Here is a 20,254-nt window from a genome sequence, read left to right on the forward strand (position 1 = left end):
CTTTCCTTTACACTTGGCTCATCTCCCCTTAGAGTGTCAGTTCAGGGAGGGCAGGGGCTGTGTTTTTTTCCTGTCCATTCATGTATTTCCAGGATCTAGCACACTGCTGATTCTTAAGTAAATATTTATTAAACAAACAAAGAAACTGAATTTTTCACAATAGCCTTACAAAGGTACCATTCCTGAGGGATGATATTTAACTCTGTAAGCTCAGTACCCACCAGATTATCCGGAGAACAGATAAACAATGTTCAGAAACTAAGTAATTTGTTAAAATTCAACTAGTAGGCAGTAAAGCAGTTCATTTCATCTTTACTGTGTCACGCAAAGGGGAGAAATAGAAAGATGATGCATTAAATCTCTGAAGCAACGCCATGCTTCCATGTGGAATTAGATTACAAAACACAGAGGGAAAAACAGCCAAGTCTGTGTTTCTGACATCACTACCTTTAGAATGCCTGGTAGACATTTGATAGTAGTGACTTAGGTCACAGACAGAGATGAAGAAATAAGCATTCCATTCAATTCATTTCAAACTACTCACCATAGGAATTATTAAAAACGTAAAGAACTTCTTTGTTAGGGCTGTGGTTCCTTTTAGTGTCACCACAGTATAAACCTCAAAACTCCATGATCCAATTTATTGCTTATTTCTTTATTGTATTATTCATTTTACAGCAACATTATATAAGGCATTACTGGAAAGGAATTCACCTTTTCCTTTTCGAAACGCCTTGTTTTCTGACACAGCACTGTGCAGTACTATAAATATGCAGATTCATTAAAAAAGACTGGCTTATAATTGCACTTTGTCTTTTGATGTATGTATGTTAGGTAACAACTGATGAATTTCATAAATTATGAAAATAAAACACACTTTTCTGTATTCGACTTCAAAATAACCTCAAAATTATTTTTAACGGCAGCACATGTTCTATCTGTAAATTTATGCTACTCTTTTTTTATATTTAAAACAGAAACAGGCTTTGTGCTTTATAACAAATATAAATGGGGTAATTTGGATAATGAAAATAAATGAATAACAGCAGCACTAATAGAGCTGATCCTATTTGCAATGGCTCATTAACTCTGTACAGGACGCATTTCACTGCCCTGGATCAGGAGTTGATAATGGTGCAGCATGGAGCTATTAGCAAAGAACGGTGCAATAGGAAATTAACAGAAGGTCTGTTCATTCGCTGGGAAGTCAGGATCCCCTTTAGCATGTATAACCACTTTAAACCATGCGTTCACAAAGGCCATAAAGAGGGAAAAGTCAAAGAAATAATTTGAGTACTACTCCTACCACAAGCTAGTACTGATCAAGCTCATAGCAAGCACTTCAATGCAGTTGATCACTTAACCCTCACGGCAATCCTATCAGGTAGTTCCAGATATTATCCTCATTTTGCAGATAAGGAAACTGAGCCTCAAGGACTTGCTCAAAGTCATACATTAATGAGTGGTGGAGCTTAGATTCAAACCCAGGCATTATGACTCCACAGCATTCAGCTCTTAACTCTCCATGGATGACAAATTGCCTTCCTGGCTCTGCTTTATCCCCAAGTTCATCAAGTCTAGAATGATCATGAGCAAATAAAAATCCCAGTGTTTCTCAGTCTGAGATGTAAGGTGGGGAGACACATCAACACAACTACCCCTTGGGGACAATGCTCAGATTCTAGTGGGGATGTCAAGGGGAGGATGTGGTTTGAAAAGACATTCACTAAACCTATTGTCTCCATGTGTAAATGACAGAATTAAAGCTGGACAAGCTTTTGGCCTGTGGGAGAGGCTGAAGAAATAACACAGGGGGCATAGCTAAAAAATGCTGATAAACAGTGACATTCTCTGACCTCTAGTCTGCCATTAACTAGCTGGAAGATCCTGGGAAAATCGCATAACCTAGCACAGCAATATTTCTCAGGGCTGGACTAGATGATCTCAAAGGTAGTGCTTCCACTCTTAGTCACAATTTCTGTGCTCTGGAGAAAGAACAAAAAATAAGTACAGGGTAGTAACTTTCTCACAAGGCAAACGATATTCAATTGAAAGGTTTGTCCTTCATTCCTTCATTCTGAAATCAGGTTCTTATTGCTTTCTTGTTATTAAAACTTCATTTATGCAACGATGGTGAAAGTACATGATAGAAGGTCTCCTTTTCTTTTTGAATGGTCTTAGCAGAATAAGAAGTAGGTTACTTTATCTCATTCTATAAACTTTTTTGAATTGTTACAGGGTTATGAAGTTCCACACAGGGAACCACTGCATTAATATATTTTGCAATTCAAAAGGTTCAGGGTACTCTACTTTTCCACAGCACTTGACAGTTTATTAAGCATTTCACATGAAATATCTCACTTGGTACTCTGCACTGTGCGAGCTAATCTTATTTTGCAGAGTAAACATAGAATTAGGAAGGGTAAGCAACTTGATCAAGATTACACAGATCAGGGCCTCCCTGGTGGCGCAGTGGTTGAGAGTCCGCCTGCCGATGCAGGGGATACGGGTTCGTGCCCCGGTCTGGGAGGATCCCATATGCCGCGGAGCGGCTGGGCCCGTGAGCCATGGCCGCTGAGCCTGCGCATCCGGAGCCTGTGCTCCGCAACGGGAGAGGCCACAACAGTGAGAGGCCCGCGTACCGCAAAAAAAAAAAAAAAAAAAAGAAAAAAAAAAAAAAAAAAAAAGATTACACAGATCATTAAACAAAATCCAGATTGTAATCTGTATCTTGTGACTTTAAATGCTATCTGCTTTCTAATCAGCGAGTGGTTCATAAATCTGGCCAAACACTAGGGTCATAGGGAGAGTGTTTGAAAAACATCAAATGGATAAACCTGAATTTCTGGAGGATGGGCCTAAGAGTCATATCTTTTAAGAGCTCTCCAAGGGATTCTGGAGGGCAGTCAAGTTTGGGGACCAGTACTCAACAACACACAGCCTCTGTCCAGCTAGCCTCACCAGGAAGAATAGAGACTTTGGAGTCAGAGCTGGGTACTTCTAGCGAGTCCTATAATATACCTGAGCCTCAGTCCTTCATCTGTGAAATGAGGATAATGCCACCTAATATGAAGAGTTGTAAATATTTTAAAAAATATACGTAAAGTGCCTAGATATGGTAGTTACTAAAAAATGGAGGATATTTTATTATTATTTTTACTACTACTATTACAGTGAATATACTGCCTAATACGATGCCTAATATTACTGAATAAGGTATCTCTTATAAGTAGCAATGATTCTAAAATTTTCCTGAAGCAAATTCACTACAGATAACCCCCTCATTTATGACTTTTGGAACTGTCTGCAGGTCCCAGTTCCCTCCTCTGTGAAATAGTTATATTTGTAAATTGCTAAGGTAAAAGTCAAAGTCTCCATAATTTTATTTAAGAGTTAAAGCCTCAGATGGTTTTGAGGAAGTGGATTTTAGTTGAGTATTAAACAGGCATAACTGAAATAACTGGTACTTAAAAATGACAAATCTCTTAGTTACGCTGCCATTTTCTATCAAGGTAAGACTATGTCCAAAGCTAGACATTTGCTTCTCTACAGTTTATAATTTATATCTGTCTAGCATCAAAAATATTTGAAGCAGCTTACCAACAAAAAGTGATAATAAGACAACAATGAAGCCAGTAAAAGAGCTGAGAATTCCCCCAAAATGGGGTAGAAATGGAAGAGAAGGGAAAATGGGGCAGAGGAGATGACTTTTTTCAGGAAGCCAGGAGAAGCTCTTTATAAAAACTGAACATTTAAGTTAGCGTTAAGATTTTTGACAGTGTTTTTAAGATTATGACCATATGACTTCTTAATGTTTCTTACCAAAGACCACAAATGCTAGTCACCGCTATACAGATGCAACCTAAATAAAGGAACTTTTTTCTAAGTAGGATGGAATTAACATATGTCCACTCTTTCAAGGTAGCAGTGAGTGCTTTTCTTTTGTTGACTAACCTCACTCTTGTTCTTCTGAAAAAGTATATACTGCATTTAAGTATTCCATCGTTATTCCTCTATCATTTTTTTGTGGATAAGAAAAGTTTTTTAATTGTTTTGATAATGTCAAACTTATTATTGGCAAAGCCAAGTAAATCTTTAGGATTGTTGTCCATTTGGGAAAACTTCTATCATATTCCTCTCTCACCTTGCTGTCTTTCTCTCACATTGCTCTCTTTCTGCTCCTTCCCTCCTTTTTAAAAGTCAAGTAGTTTTTAATCATTAAAAAAAAGGCCATTATGGTAATGGTAGCAAGGATCTAAAAATGATATCACTTACAAATTCATAGTAAGTGCTAGTTTTTGATTCCCTGAGCATGACTGATTTGATTTTTTTTTTCTCACAACTATTCCCCTGCTCTGGTTATAGTCAAAATGAAAACTCCTTCTTGGTTTTAGACATTGTTTCCTTTCTGTTCCTGCTGTCACTGGCCTGGCCCAAGGTTCATGCTTCTCCTCACCTTGACTGCTCTAAGAGCCTCTTTTTCAGCTGGTCCCTTTGCCTCCAGAGTCCTGTAAGTGGTCCCAGCTCCACTTCAAGCATCCTGCAACTGCAGCTATATTCATCTTTCTAAAGCAGAGGTAGGGTTATGTCTATTCTCCACTAAAACTCTTTCTTGGCCACCCACTGCTGATCATGGTCTTGTCTGCCATTTCAAGACACCATGATTTTCTCCCAAAATACCTCTCTCTCTCCTTACTGAGTACCTGGGGGGTATCCTGCTCTCTGGCCAAACTACTTGTTAGAATCTAAATGCAACCTGAACTCTTCCATCCCTTTACCTTACTATTGCCTCTAACAAGACAAATAAATGAAGAAAAGAATAATAACTAATTACAATTTCTATGTATGTCACCATTCTATTCAGATATTCTCTAATTTACATTTGTCCCCAAATCTAACAGGTCACACTTATAAGAATCTAAGTTGAGGAGGCATGATTATTCTTGCTTCAGTTGCCAAGGTACATGAAGCCAGCTGGCGGGGTTAGTTTAGGAAAAAAAGAGGCCACATTGAATTCCCATGCAGCAGAAACAAATGAAACCTAATTTGCCGGCCAATCTTGTTTATTTTGTTTCATTCATCAGTATAATATAGTACCCACGACTTTGGACTAGATATCAGGGAACCTGAAATTGAATCCCATTTCTTCCATGACCAACCATATAACTTTCAGAAAATCACACAACTTTTCTGGTCCTTGGTTTTTTCTCATTTACAAAATGGAAATCTGTCTTTCTTTGTTCAAACACTACACATACATAAGAAATTATTATTGTGTTTATTTGCCATTCCCTACAACATAGTCCCTTTCTGTATATACTTGCTTTACAATTCTCTGTCATTCCCATAGCTTTTGTAGATTCCATAATTACATCTCAACACCACTGAGAGTTCTAGAGAAGGAAGCAAATACCAAGTATCACAAATGATTCAAATATACTGCTTTTGAGGATGTTGATTAGATCACCTCTTAGGCCTTTCCTAGCTTTAAAATAGTAAAATAGTTACAGATATGTAAACATCACTCCATCCTCCTATCTAAGAAGTGCTTGGACTTGTCACAATTTATTTGTCTCATGATTCTAGACCTCATGAAGGTTTAGTATGTCTGTGTCTCTCTCTCATCTACACAGAACCTTGTAGGACATCTCATACCTCTTGTAGTCATTCACGCTATATCTATTCCTTTTACATCTGAAAACAGATTTAGCTTTTGAATAAACATGTGAATTTGAAACAACAAATTACTGAAACACATTTTAAGTTTATTCTTATACGGCTAGTTGTGCTATCAGAAATTCTGAAGAGAGAAAAATTTCAACCGATGTCTTCTTGGGAGAGGCAAAGATTCTCAAATTGTCTACTACGTGAAATTTAAAAGTATAATGGTCAAGTATAGCACACAGGAAACCGTAGCAACTGCTTGCGCCAAAAACTAGGCTGGTCATCCTAATCCAAAGCATAGACTTTGAAATCAAGATGGCAAATATATTAACTCTCCCTCACCTTACTAACTCCCCACCTAAAGTAGACATTGAAAAATTGATACCAGTAATCAAATCTCTTTGCTCTCCCTGTTAGAGATTTACCTGGCTGAATTCGACCTAGTTGACACTGCCATGCCTTTTCCTACAATTTGTCTAAATTTTCAGCATAACTGTAGTCATGATAGAGAAGCAACAAGTTCTCGTACAGTGTACGTGGAGATTTTAGAGCCAGTCTCATTGGAGCAATTCTGAAGCTTTAAGTAAACGAAGGTTGATGCCTCTGAATACAGATAAACACACACACACACCCCACATTATTTCAGGGACAACCAAGGTAGAGGTAATTTCAGAGTCTAGTACAAAAGTGATATACAATATTGAAGAATTTTTGTTCTTCTATATTGAAGTGAGACTCAAAGGAAAGAAAAACTCTAGTCCACTTTTCCTTAACATAATACAGCTCTTGTAGCTTTAACTGAAGCTGAACCTCAATTTTCAAATGGGTCATCATTTGTAAACTCTAGAAAAAGTAACACTGATTCAGATAGCAGGACTACACAAAAGCTACTGACACAAAACCCTCTGGAAAAATAGAATGAAAAGAAGCCAGCACTTACTTGGCACAAACCACTGATGCACATATCCAAAGACTCTGTGTAGCAGCGAGTTCCATCTAAGACTTTAGGTGCAAGTTCAACAACTAGGGCTGTTCCTTTGGCCTGGCACTTGAGGGAACATGGGTTGTCGGGGTCGTTAGACACAGGAAGCCATTCATAAAACTGGCCATGGTGCTTGACATCATTATGAGCTGAGCACTGCTGCGCTCGGAAATCACCTGCTTCTGGTGGGCAGTCCTGGAGACGAAAAAGAGGGAAGGGAGAAACACAGGTTAGGAGAACAGCCTCAAACAGAAAACTAGAGCAGCTATGTGCTCCAGGTCTTAGGAAACAAAGCAAATGTTCTGTCATTACAGATGGACCCTCCCATAGCATCTGAAAGGTTATATGATTATTTGGCCCTCAGAAGGTAGAGATTTGAGAAAAGTCATCACCTTGAAATATATTTTCTGATAGAAGTGAAATGGGAAAGAAACCAGCTTGAAATAGATCTGATGGATACTAGTTGGGAAAGTAACCACCTTGAAATATATTTTCTCAAAGATGTTTATTTGTCCATGGATTCCGTCCACATTGTAACATCGTTTCTGTTTCCTTGTAATTTAAGTAGAACTGAGTATAGTCACAGGGTTAGTTAAAATTATCACTGTCATTTTCAGTTCTGATACCAAAAGCTATGACAAAATGTTATTTTAGCAACTAGGAGAAAAAAGTTATGATGATTTTGTTCAAAATTTTTTTCTGGGGTTGTTTGTGAGTTTTTTCTAAAACAGTATACTTAGGCTAGACAGTATACAGAATTAAACATGGAGACCAAAATAGAGAAAACAGCATTTACACCTGAATTTCTTTAGCTTCAGGCAGCATGGCTGAATGTTTTGGACTTCCTCCTCAGATGGGAGTTGGATGCAATATGGTGGGTCTCTATGGGCCTACGTTTCCTTGTGTTTAGAACAGAGGCAATGATAATACTCAGCTGTGAAGGTCATAGTGAGAATTTCATGAGCTTTTGTTGGCCAAATACTGGCACGAGGAAAACAGTACATGGTAGCTATTACTGTGATTATTTAATGAAGCCACTGAAGAGAAAGTGTTGTTGGAGAATTAGGAAAGTCTCTGAATTTGAATTTGAAATCACACTGGCTGAGACCAGCAGAAAACAAGAATGTTTTACATGTATATTTTATAAATGGAATTTTAAAATGTAAAACCATAACTAACCATGGCTATTATCTAATAAATGATAAACTTTAGTGAAAACAATTATGATTTAATTTTAAAAAGACAAATATCACCTATCCCTCGGAGAATCTGTTTGATAAGTAGGTCTATTTTATTGTACATGCATTCAGATTAGGATTTATTATGGAAGACTGTAGAATATCCATCCACAACGATGGATATTAATGACAGGGAAGCCTTTCATTAAACTTTTTTATCTTAAATAATGAATTTTCATGTGGCCTTTTAGCAGTTCCTGATTACTACATTATCACTTTTAAGAGTTCTCTTTTACAAGGTTTCTTCCTCTGAAAATCTATTTACATTTGAATAAACATTGTGAGAATAACATTATGCTATTTTATAAAATGAAATGCTGATTCCTCAAATTTCAGTGTTACTATTAAGTAGCATATAAGGCTTTAATATTTCAGAAAGCATTAATTCTTCCTAGGCAAAATGGGTGTAAACAACTACTTATTTCAGTTGAAATTAAACTAGCTCAAAATACAATATAAATTATCGGGCTTCCCTGGTGGCGCAGCGGTTGAGAGTCCGCCTGCCGACGCAGGGGACACGGGTTCGTGCCCCGGTCCGGAAAGATCCCACATGCTGTGGAGCGGCTGGGCCCATGAGCCATGGCCGCTGAGCCTGCGTGTCCGGAGCCTGTGCTCCACAATGGGAGGGACCACAACAGTGAGAGGCCCGCGTACCGCAAAAAACAAAAAACAAAAAAACAATATAAATTCTGAAAGGCATTTTATTGTTAGTATCATATATGTTCTCAGAGTGAATAAAATGTAGTACTAAAGGAAAAGAATAAATTTTATTTATTCTTTAAATAAATAAAGTATACATGGGTACCCAACAAGGCTTAAGTGATTTTGAATACTGTCTGAAAAAAATTTAAAGATCATTAAACCAGTCAATAAGTGTGTGTTACACTTCGTTGTGATAGTTAGTTGTTTGTTGTAAGAAATAAAACAAAACTCACAATCTGCAAATCCATGCTATAAATCACAAAACAGGCAAATTGTATGCTGCAACACAAACTATCTGAACTCAAATGTTTAACCCCATCTCCTTGCAGACTATGTGATCCAAGATAAGAACACAAACAAATTTAACATTAATTATTCATGAGCTTATGTTCCAAAGGCAAGACCACAACTTGCCCAGTTTACAAATCCTACCATTCTCCAACTAGACCTCATTTACTAGCTTCTGTCCTGAAATAACCCTGTGATTAACTACAGCCTCAAACTCTACAAGTCTTCTTCCCTAAATTCCCCCATCTGAGAAACTACAGACTGCCAAGGTGCTTCTTCCCCTTGTTTAGCAAGTTTAATAAAACCAGCTTTATATGATTAACACGTTTCCCTGGTGGCCGCTGCATGGGGGCTTCCACAGTTGAACTGATAGTTTAATTAATAATTTTTAAATAAAGCATTTTCAGTTGCATAATACCTGTCATTCCAAGAGTCAGCTGATTACTCAGTAGTACAGAAGAAATACTGAAGTGGACTCAATAAAGCAGAATACTGAGCAAACTGTTTAGAATGGTCCCAAACTTACCTCATAATTACTTTTACCTTCTTTTTCTATAAATAAAAGTGAATCAGCTATAAGGGAATTTCAGGGTCACGTTGAATCACCTCTGCATTAAGTAAGAAGGATAATATATAATTAAGAGACCTTTGAGTATGAACCTGAGATACTTTTCTGCATTTATCCAATTGCAAGAAAGGAGTGTCAATTACATTTTAAAATTGATGTTACATCATCTTATTACAGACATAAAACTACAGAATCTCTTATGAGTCCCCGCTGTTCAACAAAATGTGTTGAGTCTTCCTACCTTTACTAAAATAAATAAGACTGAAAGTCAGTCAAAAGTAAAATTACTAAAAAGTGAAGCTAAACTATTAAGACTTTTTGGTTTTCTTTTCAGTGACAAAAAAGTAGACATATTTAAACACATCAGAGAGAATCAACAGGCAGACAGATGTTCCTGTTTGCCATTCACCTATATCTACTAGCTCTGAGAACACCTGCTATAGGTTTTATAAACGTTCACAACCAGAGAAATATCTCTGAGAATAATAATGCTTGCGAACACCTTTACTCACTTTTATCACTATGGTCTTTCCTCCTGCCCCTACTTCTGTAGGGGTGGGAATATATATTTTGCTAAATTGAGAATGCACTTAAGACCTGGAGTTCAGAGTTGGAAACTGAACTCGAACCTTCCTAATGATTGAGTTTATTTGTACTTGGCAAAATGCAACTTCCTGTTTTAAGAAAAAGGACTTAAGAGGACTTATAAAACAGGTTCAGAAAGCTTCTTGGACATCAAATCGCTCTTACAAAATAACATTTTCATGATTTAAGTGTAAATGAATCAGAAACATATGAATCAAATTTCCCTTGAAATACACATGTTTAAAAATTAAGGGAAGAAGGATTTGGCAAACGCTTCTTTTGTTGAACCCAAAACATCTCAAGCATAGTTCAAGACACTCACTGAGCTCCTGATGCATCTGGAATCACCCAGCTGCAGGAGTGGAAACTCAAGCGAAGTCATCATAGTTTCTTGTCCCTCAATTATCATAATAATAATTACAGTAACTCTTACATGTATAGAGATTCATCATGTACAAAGTTTTTAGTTTTGAATTATAATTTGATGCATGAAACCACTATAGTTCTTGATCCTCCTAAAAGTTAGATTTAGAAACTCATAACCTACCTGCTTTGAAAAATATCTAACATCCTATCCTGGGCATCATCTTTGATATATCCCATAGGTACTAATGAGGAAGACAAATAAAATTGCTGAAAATTCTCATAGCTATTTGAACTAAACACATCCCCCACCAAGAACCTGGCAAAAAAAAAAATGGTGTGGGAAAGATACTCTGGACTAAAGACCCCCAGGTTTCAGCCAGAAACACTGTCCAGTAGAAACAGAGCTAGAGGGAGCAAAGGAATGCATTTCTTGGCCTTCTGTCTATTTCCAACTAACTGTAATGCCTGACGATTGACAACTCTGTGTCAGGCTACTGAGCTAGGGCTTCCTCACTCTGAAAAAAAAATATTTTATTTAACATAGTCAGATGACCCCATGAATTACTGCCTTTAGCCATTTAATACAATATAATACTTTTTCTCTCCAATTTTAAACCACTCAATCCTAACCGTGTCAGAGTTTTCTTCTTTAAAAGCACAAAAATAAAAGCTGACCTTTAATGTACTCCCATTATAATTCATAAAGTCCGTGGAGTTCTGCCATAAATGAATCCAATTCAAAACATTTTCTGGTTAATTAACTAGCCAGTGGGAAAGATAAGATGGATCCCAGATGTCCCCTGATGATGACAGGTGGATCAGATTACATTGTGGGACAAAAGAGGGTCAAGCTTCCCAGAGTTTACTCACTGGGTGAAATGTAGAAGATTATAATCTCAGCAGCTAAGGGTGGTAGCATCAGAAAGGCTCTTAAAATGGTTCTGAAAAAATATAGATTCAGGGTCAGGAGAAACGTAACTTTTTCTCTTTTTAAAGATGACATTTTCCTCCCTGAGGGATACCCTTCTGCTCTACCTCTATCCTTAAATATTCGGTGGTTGGCCTTTTCTCCTAATTTTGCTGTTTCATTGAAATTATTATATGGGTGCCATGGTAGAGATGCCATATTCTGATTCTTTGGTTTTATTTATAAAGTCAATATTAATACCTGATAGTATCAAGAAAATACTGGAAATTATATTTAGGTGACCACTTGGACTGTAGTTACTGAAGAAATCTATCCTTCTCACTGCATTTCCCTCTCTCGTAACTGTTCCTCCAAATTCCGTGTCTCCCCTCCATCCTGCCCTAATCACTCACCCTCCATAAAAACTGCTGTGCAAGAAAACAAAATTATAATTGCTTAATAAGGTGTCTATTCTATCCTCCAGAAATTTGAGATGGCTACTCCATGATGCAAACATATATGGAAATTTATCAGCTACTTGATGACTTCAGAAAATTTTATTAGTGCTAAGTTTTACCCTCAGAATATTAGGAACCCTCAATGGTCTGATGGTAACATGGGGAGAGATTACCATAAAAAATTCCTGCACAATAAATAGATGGAAGCTCTGAAAAATATGCACCCTAAAGTTCTCAAATCTCAGCACATAAGTAGACGCCTCTTTTATATATTTTGGCTTTACTACTACTTGGCTTTCTGCCTCTTTTATTTGAAGTTAAGCTGAGACTACTAAACAGTAATTATCCACTGATGCAATCCAATCTAATACGATATTTTGTTCTCAGAAACATAATTAATGTTTCAATTTCTATTTCCAACTCAGACTCCCTTCTCCTGAACTCCAGTCTCATATATACAACTGCTTCCTCACCATCTGGATGTCTAAGATATCACAAACTCATCATGTCCAAACTTGAATTGCCAATACCCTCTTTCCCCCCCAAAAATGTGTTTCCTCTGCAGCCTTTACCATCCCAGTCAATGCCAATTCCATTCTTTTCAGGCCCCAAATCTTAAAGCAGCGGTTCTTACACTTGCGTGTGCATCAGAATCACCCGGAGGGCTTGATCAAAATACCAGATTATTAGGGCCCCATCCTCCAGAGCAGGGGAAACCGTGCCGCACAGCAGGAGGTGAGTAGTGGGCGAGTGAGCAAAGCTTCATCTGCCACTCCCCATCACTCGCATTACAGCCTGAACCATATTCCTTTGCCCCCAACCCCCATGGAGAAATTGTCTTCCATGAAACTGGCCCCTGGTGTCAAAAAGGTTGGGGACCTCTGCTCCAGAGTTTCTGATTCAGCAGATTTGGGGGGGGGGGGTAAAGGAATTTGCATTTTTAACAGGTTCCCCAGTGATGCTGATATTGCTAGTTTGGTGACCACACTTTGAGAACCACTGCCTTGGAATGATCCTTGACTTCCACATCCAATCCATCAGGAAATGCTGGTTCTATACACAAAAGTATACAGAATCTGACCACAAACTCGGCCAAGCCACCATCATGTCTTGCCTGCATTATTACAATAGTCTCCTAACTGATCTTCCCTCTTCTACCTTTGCTTTCCAAGAGACTTCTGTCAGAGCAGCCAGAATGACCTTATTAAAGCAGAAAGCAGATTGTATCACATTTCAGCTACAACTCTGCCATGGCTCCTCACTTCACTCAGATTAAAAGCCAAAACCCTCATCACAGACAGAGGTCAAGATTTGGCCCCATCACCTCCTTCTGTCTTCCTTATGCCCTTGGCTCCAGCCACACTGGATTCCCACTACGCCTTGAACACTCCAGGAATACACTTACTTTAGGACACATGCGTTATCTATCCCTTCTGCCTGGAATTTTCTTTGCCCAGATTCCAGGTGGCTAATTAACCTCAACCTCTGTCAAGTCTTGCTCAAATATCACCTTCCCAATGAGACCTACCTTGACTTTTCTATGCAAAATTACAATTCCCACTACTGATTCCTTCTTATCCTCTCAACTTTTCCTTTTTTCCTTCACACTTAATGATCTTCAAGTACACCACATAATTTACTTATTTATTATGCTTATTTTTTGTCTGTGTCCTTCCACTAAAGTATAAGCTCCAGGAGGATGGGGATCTTCGACTATTTGGCTCACAAGCTATTATATACCAGTATGCAAAAAAAATTTTTTTGAGAATGAATGACTAACACATCAAATACATGAAACAGAAGTCATGTCTTTCATTGTAGAAACTCCTATTCTGTTTTCTTAAAATCTTGCAGGGAATCTAAATCTTGATAGTTTCCTAATCAAGGAATCTTAGAAAATCTTGATGAAATAACTATTTTTTCTTCTTTTCTTGAAATACAGATTTACAAGAATACTTTTCATTTCAGACACTAGGAAAATTGAGTAGGGATTCTTGCCTACTTTCTGAATAGGCAGATTAATGTTTCCTCCAGCATGCAAACAAATTTAATAGGGCAATATTATGAAACATAAAATGTGCTGAAATAATTTATTATTCCATAAATAGACAGTTGTAAATTTTATATAACATTCACTGTTATATGCATGCACTATAAAGCACTAATGTTAAGGTATCAAGCTTTATCCCCAAATTTTGGCCACCTGCTTATACTAACATCAACATCATCAAAAGCATTTATTTGTGCAAGACTGCTAGCTGCTATGAAAAATGAAATTAAACATAGTCCCTGCCCTGTCTAGACAGTCTATATGGAGACAATTCTATTATATTTCAAGAGCATAATATTTAAATCTCAAACACATCACTATCAGTGCAAAGAACAGAAAATGGGGTCGATTTTGAAAGAAGGTGGTGCCACAGCAGGTAAAGGTCACTCTTGTCTCATTCTTCCTCCTATTTGAAAATACACACAGACTTTCTTGGGACACTATATTTTCACGTATAATATATAAGACATATTTAAGAGTCCTTTGTCTTGTTCCTTTTTTTTTTTCCTGGTATAAAAGATTTACAGATTTTCTTTATTTTCCTTCCAAACCATCAATACTTCTGGAAAGTAAGTGCCTATGAAAATTAATCATTAACCATTTTAACGCCTTACTATGGATCAGGGTCGGGCCCTATAAAATAACATCTTTACAGATTTGTGACCCTGTAAAATAATATGGAACTCTTAAGTTTATTCAAGCTTTGGGTGTGCCCTACTCTGGGCCCCACTAAGTGAATGCTGGTTACAGGTATATTAAAGAGCTCTAAACCAGTCCAAATGTGTTTATCCAGGTCCAGACATAAGAGACTCAAAATATATCACACAATAAATCATTAACCCCACCCTACTTACTTGATTAGAGCTTGTTATCTGAAAACAAATGCTCTGCTTGGCTAGGTTTTAATGTCTCCAGGCATTTGAGAGCTGATCTAATAAGTAAAAACATTTAACACATTTCATTTTAAAAGTTGGTTTTTTTTCTCCCCCGTTTGGGTAGCTTTTATTTCAGTGTGTTTCTTTTTTCTCCTTTGAACAATGCAGACTTTTGGAATCCAATTCCCTAGAGGGGTTTGTAGAACTGGTTGTTGTTTGTCATATTAGACTGTTAAATTATCTCCACTTTGAAAATATTCATTCCCTGAGGGCTTTTATTGTTTTTAGTCCCTTTCTCTGAATTAGCTCCAATTTAGCAGTATCTTTTCTTAAATCAGCATTTCTGACTTTTTACTATTTTTTATTATTGTCTAAAATAAATGTTCTCCCCCTCCCCAAATTAACATATTTGAAGTGGTAATTTGTAATCCTTTTTGGAACATGGCATACAATTTCATTTTAAAAGCATTCAAGTCTACAGGGTTTTTTTGTTTGTTTTCAGACTGTATTTACCAAAATATTTGAGCTGGACAGTCAGGTTAGAGGAAGGACTCATATAAGGGAAATATTTTAGCATGTAAATACTTAAGCTGTTACTACTGCTGGGGCCAGCTGCATAACAAGTTCATTATGTTTCTATTTATAAGTGGGAAAGGTAATAAAGCTTGATATATGACAAAGGAGCAAATACGGAGGCTGAAGTTGTCTTCCGGTGCTTATGCCAGCTGCTTAAAGAAAACTGGAAAAAGATACCATCCAGAGCAATTCAAAGATAAATACAGTAATCCCCTGCTTTTCCAAAGTTCGCTTTACGCCATTTTGCTTTTACGAAAGACCTTACATTAATACCTGCTTTTGCCAACCAAAAGAAATCCAAAGAGGAATTTTGCTTTTACAAAAAGAGGTGAAAAGCAAAATAGTGTTCAGTGTTTATTTTGCAGCAGGCCTAGACACCCACCCCAAGCAGGGAAAGTGGCACCACCAAGCTCCTTCCCCAGGAACTACACTCTGCATCTCAGCATCAAGCCTACATTTGAACTGTGTCTGTGAGCATCCGTGCTTTAACTCCATTTATTCTGTGCATCTGTTAGCAAGATGCATCCTAAGGTAATTGCTTCTCTGTTTTATGCCATTTCAACTTAGAAAAGGTTTCATAGGCATGCTCTACTTTCAGATAGGGGAGAAACCTGTACCATGTTAGACAATTCAGAGAAGACCATAGTATTCTCTTCTCCTCTCTTCTCCATCCCAGTCTATAACAAACTGCCTAGTGTTGCCTGCAAGCTTAACTTCTTTTCGGCTGTCCCTGAATCCTGACAGCTGTCTGTTTTCCTGGCACTGTATCTAATCAATGCTCTTTTTTGGAGGCATGTAATACAGTACCATGAACACCTCTTGAAATACCTCTGTCCTTGAGTACTTGAAATATTTCTGGGCACTCGATAGGTAAGTTTTTTGAAGCAAGCAATTTAAGGTTCCCGAGTTAGTCCCTACAAAGCTGACATCAGGCTGCTATTTGAATTATTATCCAGGCAGTTCACTGAAGTTTATATTAGGAGTGAAGCTGCTTCCCAACTTGGAGAAGGTTCCAGGTCAATGGGTGGAGGAGAAAGATATCTATTCTCCAATCAGTGGAATGGAATAGCGCCTCCTCTCAGCCAGATTCCTCTTTGGATGGTAGATTCTAACCCTGACCACAAATACAAGTCATCCTGGCAAGAGACAGGTTTCCAAAGAGAGGAAATCAGATGTCCTCAGACTGTCCATGGTACCAGTGAAGATTAGCTGAGTCTTCCCTTATAGACTGTGGAGTGAGGGGAAAGAGTAAGATTACCATGGATAAAACGACCAAGAGCTTAATGACTTTCTCTTCCTTCCCTTGTCTCTTTCCCACTTCTAGATCAGAATTCCTATTCCAGACCCCCATGTTCATGATTTACCATAGAAACTGACCTTTTAAACAAAGTATTCTCAAGTGGCTGGAAGCTTCATCATGGGTATGGTGACAATACTTTCCACAGCAAATGTTAGAATTCATGCTTGATAAATTTGAGGATACTTATGGCAACACCAGGGAAATCACTGAAAGTGGGATTATCTTAGAAAAATTGGGTAGCCATGGAATCAGAACAAAGCAGAAAGTAAAAGAAGCAGGGTGGGGAGTTTCAGCTCAATTGGTGTCAGGCAGTGGTCCTGGGTAGAAGGGAGACCCCCTCCCCCATAGGTTTGCTGTAGGGTAGAGTAAAAGCTTCCCTTACATAACCAGAGAAAGAGTCCACCCTTCCGTTTACTGTGGTCAAGTGGGACCTAGAAATTGTTTGCTATCTTTCCCCAGTTCCCTTTCTAAATTTCCTTATTTTCTCCATTCCTAGGAGCCCAGGACCTACATGCTGTCACAAATCATACCTCTGCCTTCTCTTTCCACATCCCAAACCTCCTCTTCACCCTGCAGGAGAGGATGGGTCCATCACTGCTCCTTTAATGCTTTTCTTACCAGCTTCCAAATTGGCAGCTATAAATTGGACAGCTGGGCACTCTTTTCAGGACACAGTGAAATGTGTCAGTTCCTAAAAAAACCCCCCCAAAAAGTCTATCCCTCTGAAGGATCTCAATATTCACCCTGGCATAAAGGGGACTGGCACTGTCATATGGTGGCTCTGTAGGCAAATGGGACAGAAATGAGTTAGTACCAGTAAAACGTTTAAATCAGTATTGGCACATAGTAAGCACTCAATAAATGTCAGGTATTATTAATATTACCAACACCATGGAGGGGAACATTATACAGCTCCTGGGGGCTTCAGAGGAGCCTGAGACAGTGCTTGTTTCATCTAGCTTTGCCTTCACCATTGCCTTGCTGCCTCTAGCACTACTTTATTTAGTTGTTTTAACATAATTTTAATTAAAGGGACTTAAATGAATGTCCTAACATATGAGTCTAATCAAATAATATCCTGTGCCAAATTTATTGGGTTATAAGTTTGATGGATGACAACACTCAACTTTGTTTATGTGTGCTCATGCTTCTTAGTTTGTTGATCTTGGACTATGGACATATTTTAAGAAACCAAAAAAGAATTAGAGAACTATATTTCCTGACCCCTAAAACCCAGTATTTTCAGGTTGTCCTCTGAAGCCTGAAGCACTTCCCCTGAGCCCCAGTCTCATCCTGAAGAGTCCTTGGCTTCCAAGTTGATTTTCCTCTCCTCTTCCCCTAAAACTTCCATTTCCTTCCATGGGCTGTACTAGGGAAGAGGGAAGACGAAAGCAAACTGATTCAAATGGTCTACAGTCAGGTTTGGATGAATCACAATGCTTTCTAATTCATCACTCCCAATAGCTATTAATTTCCATGTGTTCACAAAACACGGAGACATTAGCTGAGCACTAGGCTACAGTGAAAAGTCAGATATTCTCCCTGCCTCCATGATGCTCACAATTTAAAGGGGGAAGATAGGTATTGTGACCATAAATCAAGCTTTTATTCTAACGACAGAATTACAGGCAGAATGACAGACAATTCAAAACTGGAGGATAAGTTTTGGACAGACGTCACCTCCCTTCTTAGTTGGTCTCCTTTAAGGCTGAATCTGAAAAAGGAGTGAAGGAAAAGGGCCGCTGAAACTGTTTCTCCCCCAAGTGTCCTCAGTTTTGCAATGGGGTCAGTCTGCTTACTCTCTTCTATGTGGTGTGACAATACAACAATAACGCAGCAGGTTTCTGAAGGGAGCTGACCTAGCTTTGCCTGTTCCATAGCCTCAGATCTCCCCTCTTCTCTCCATCCACCCCACACCTTATATCAGAACAGCTGCCATTCCCTCATTGCTTTGCTGCTCCGGCTTACATTATCCAACATGGCCTCCCTGTATTCACCTGGCTGAGTCCTTCAAGCTTCAGTATCACTTCCTGGTTTCCTTCTACGACAACTTCTTATCCTCAGCCTGAGAGAGGCAGCTCCCTCTGAGATGCCATAGAATCCTATACATACCTTCATCCTTGGACTTAACACACTGTATTATATTCTTGGTTTGCCAAGGGCCTAGTATCAGCCTGGCACAAAATCAATGCTAAATAAATATCTGTCAAGGATTGAATTAAGGGGCTTCCATATGCAACAATACATAGAACCAGATATTTTGACAAAGCTTCCCACTACAGAACACCTAAACATTCTACGTTCAAGTAAAAATAACATTTTAAAAAATGTTATATGCACAACTGAACTGGCAAGGAAGTTTCCATAGAGATAAAAAATTTGAGAAAGCATAAATACACAGAGGAAACTGATAGATGTCCAAAAAGGATCTGTTGGTTTCTGGTGGTTTACAACTTTCCATTTTAGTAGGCTATAAGAGCAGGAGACAATGGATAAAGTGTATAGATCGCAAGTTATGGAACAGGATCAGATCCCCTCATAATGCCAAGACCCTAAGCAAAACCCTCAGAGAAAGAGTAAACTAGGAAAAGAAACAAAACACTTAGCTTGTGGAAAAGGCCAAAAAATGTAGATAGTAAAAATATTAGTGGTTTCTGGATATGGAGGAGGGAGCAATGAATAGGCAAAGCACAGAGGATTTTTAGGGCAGTGGAATTATCATATTCTTTATAAAACTGCAATGGTGGATACATGTCATACATTTGTCCAAACACATAGAATGTACAACATCAAGAGTGAACTCTAATGTAAACTATGGACTTTAGGTGATAATGATGTGTCAATGTAGGTTCACTGATTGAAATAAATACACCACTCTGGTGGGGAATGTTGATAGTGTGGAAGGCTGTGCATGTGGTGGGCAGGGGGCACATGAGAGATCCGTATTTTTTGATCAGTTTTGCTGTGAATCTAAAGCTGCTGTAAAGTTTATTTAAAAAAATAAAACAGGCCAATATCAACAAACCAAACCAACTCAGCTTCATGAAGGGAAATAATAATGAAACTTGCCTATCTCAGCTTGTCTATGCGTTAAGGATGGGGATAGAATTCTCTTTTAGAATTCCTAACAATGGGACTCATGAGAGTTTAGGATACAATTCACATAACACGGACAATGGAAAATTTAGTTTAAAATGGTCTTGATGATCTTGAGAAAGAAAAATGGAACTGGAGGAATCAGGCTCCCGGACTTCAGACTATACTACAAAGCTACAGTAATCAAGACAGTATGGTATTGGCACAAAAAGAGAAACATAGATCAATGGAACAGGAGAGAAAGCCCACAGATAAACCCACACACCTATGGTCACCTAGTCTATGACAAAGGAGGCAAGAATATACAATTGAGAAAAGACAGCCTCTTCAATAAGTGGTGCTGGGGAAACTGGACAGCTACATGTAAAAGAATGAAATTAGAATACTCCCTATCAAAAAAAAAAAAACAACCTAGTCAAAAAATGGGTGGAGGGCTTCCCTGGTGGCACAGTGGTTGAGAGTCTGACTGCCGATGCAGGGGACATGTGTTCGTGCCCCAGTCCGGGAAGATCCCACATGTTGCGGAGTGGCTGGGCCCGTGAGCCATGGCCACTGAGCCTGCGTGTCCGGAGCCTGTGCTCCGCAATGGGAGAGGCCAC

General features: G+C 38.4%; 1 protein-coding gene across 2 annotated transcripts in view; it reads right to left on the bottom strand.

Annotated features, from left to right (window-relative positions):
* Positions 1 to 20,254, bottom strand: part of ADAMTSL1 (ADAMTS like 1) — a gene marked incomplete at both ends in the record, with an annotated part of 469,161 nt that overhangs the window by 360,104 nt on the left and 88,803 nt on the right. For both annotated transcript variants that reach the window (XM_079706140.1, XM_079706139.1), the window contains one exon: positions 6,605 to 6,841. In XM_079706140.1, coding sequence (XP_079562266.1) covers positions 6,605 to 6,841 — 237 coding nt within the window. The remainder of the gene's footprint in view (positions 1 to 6,604; positions 6,842 to 20,254) is intronic.

The sequence above is a fragment of the Hyperoodon ampullatus genome (assembly GCF_949752795.1).
Source record: "Hyperoodon ampullatus genome assembly, chromosome: 6".
Lineage (NCBI taxonomy): Eukaryota > Metazoa > Chordata > Mammalia > Artiodactyla > Ziphiidae > Hyperoodon > Hyperoodon ampullatus.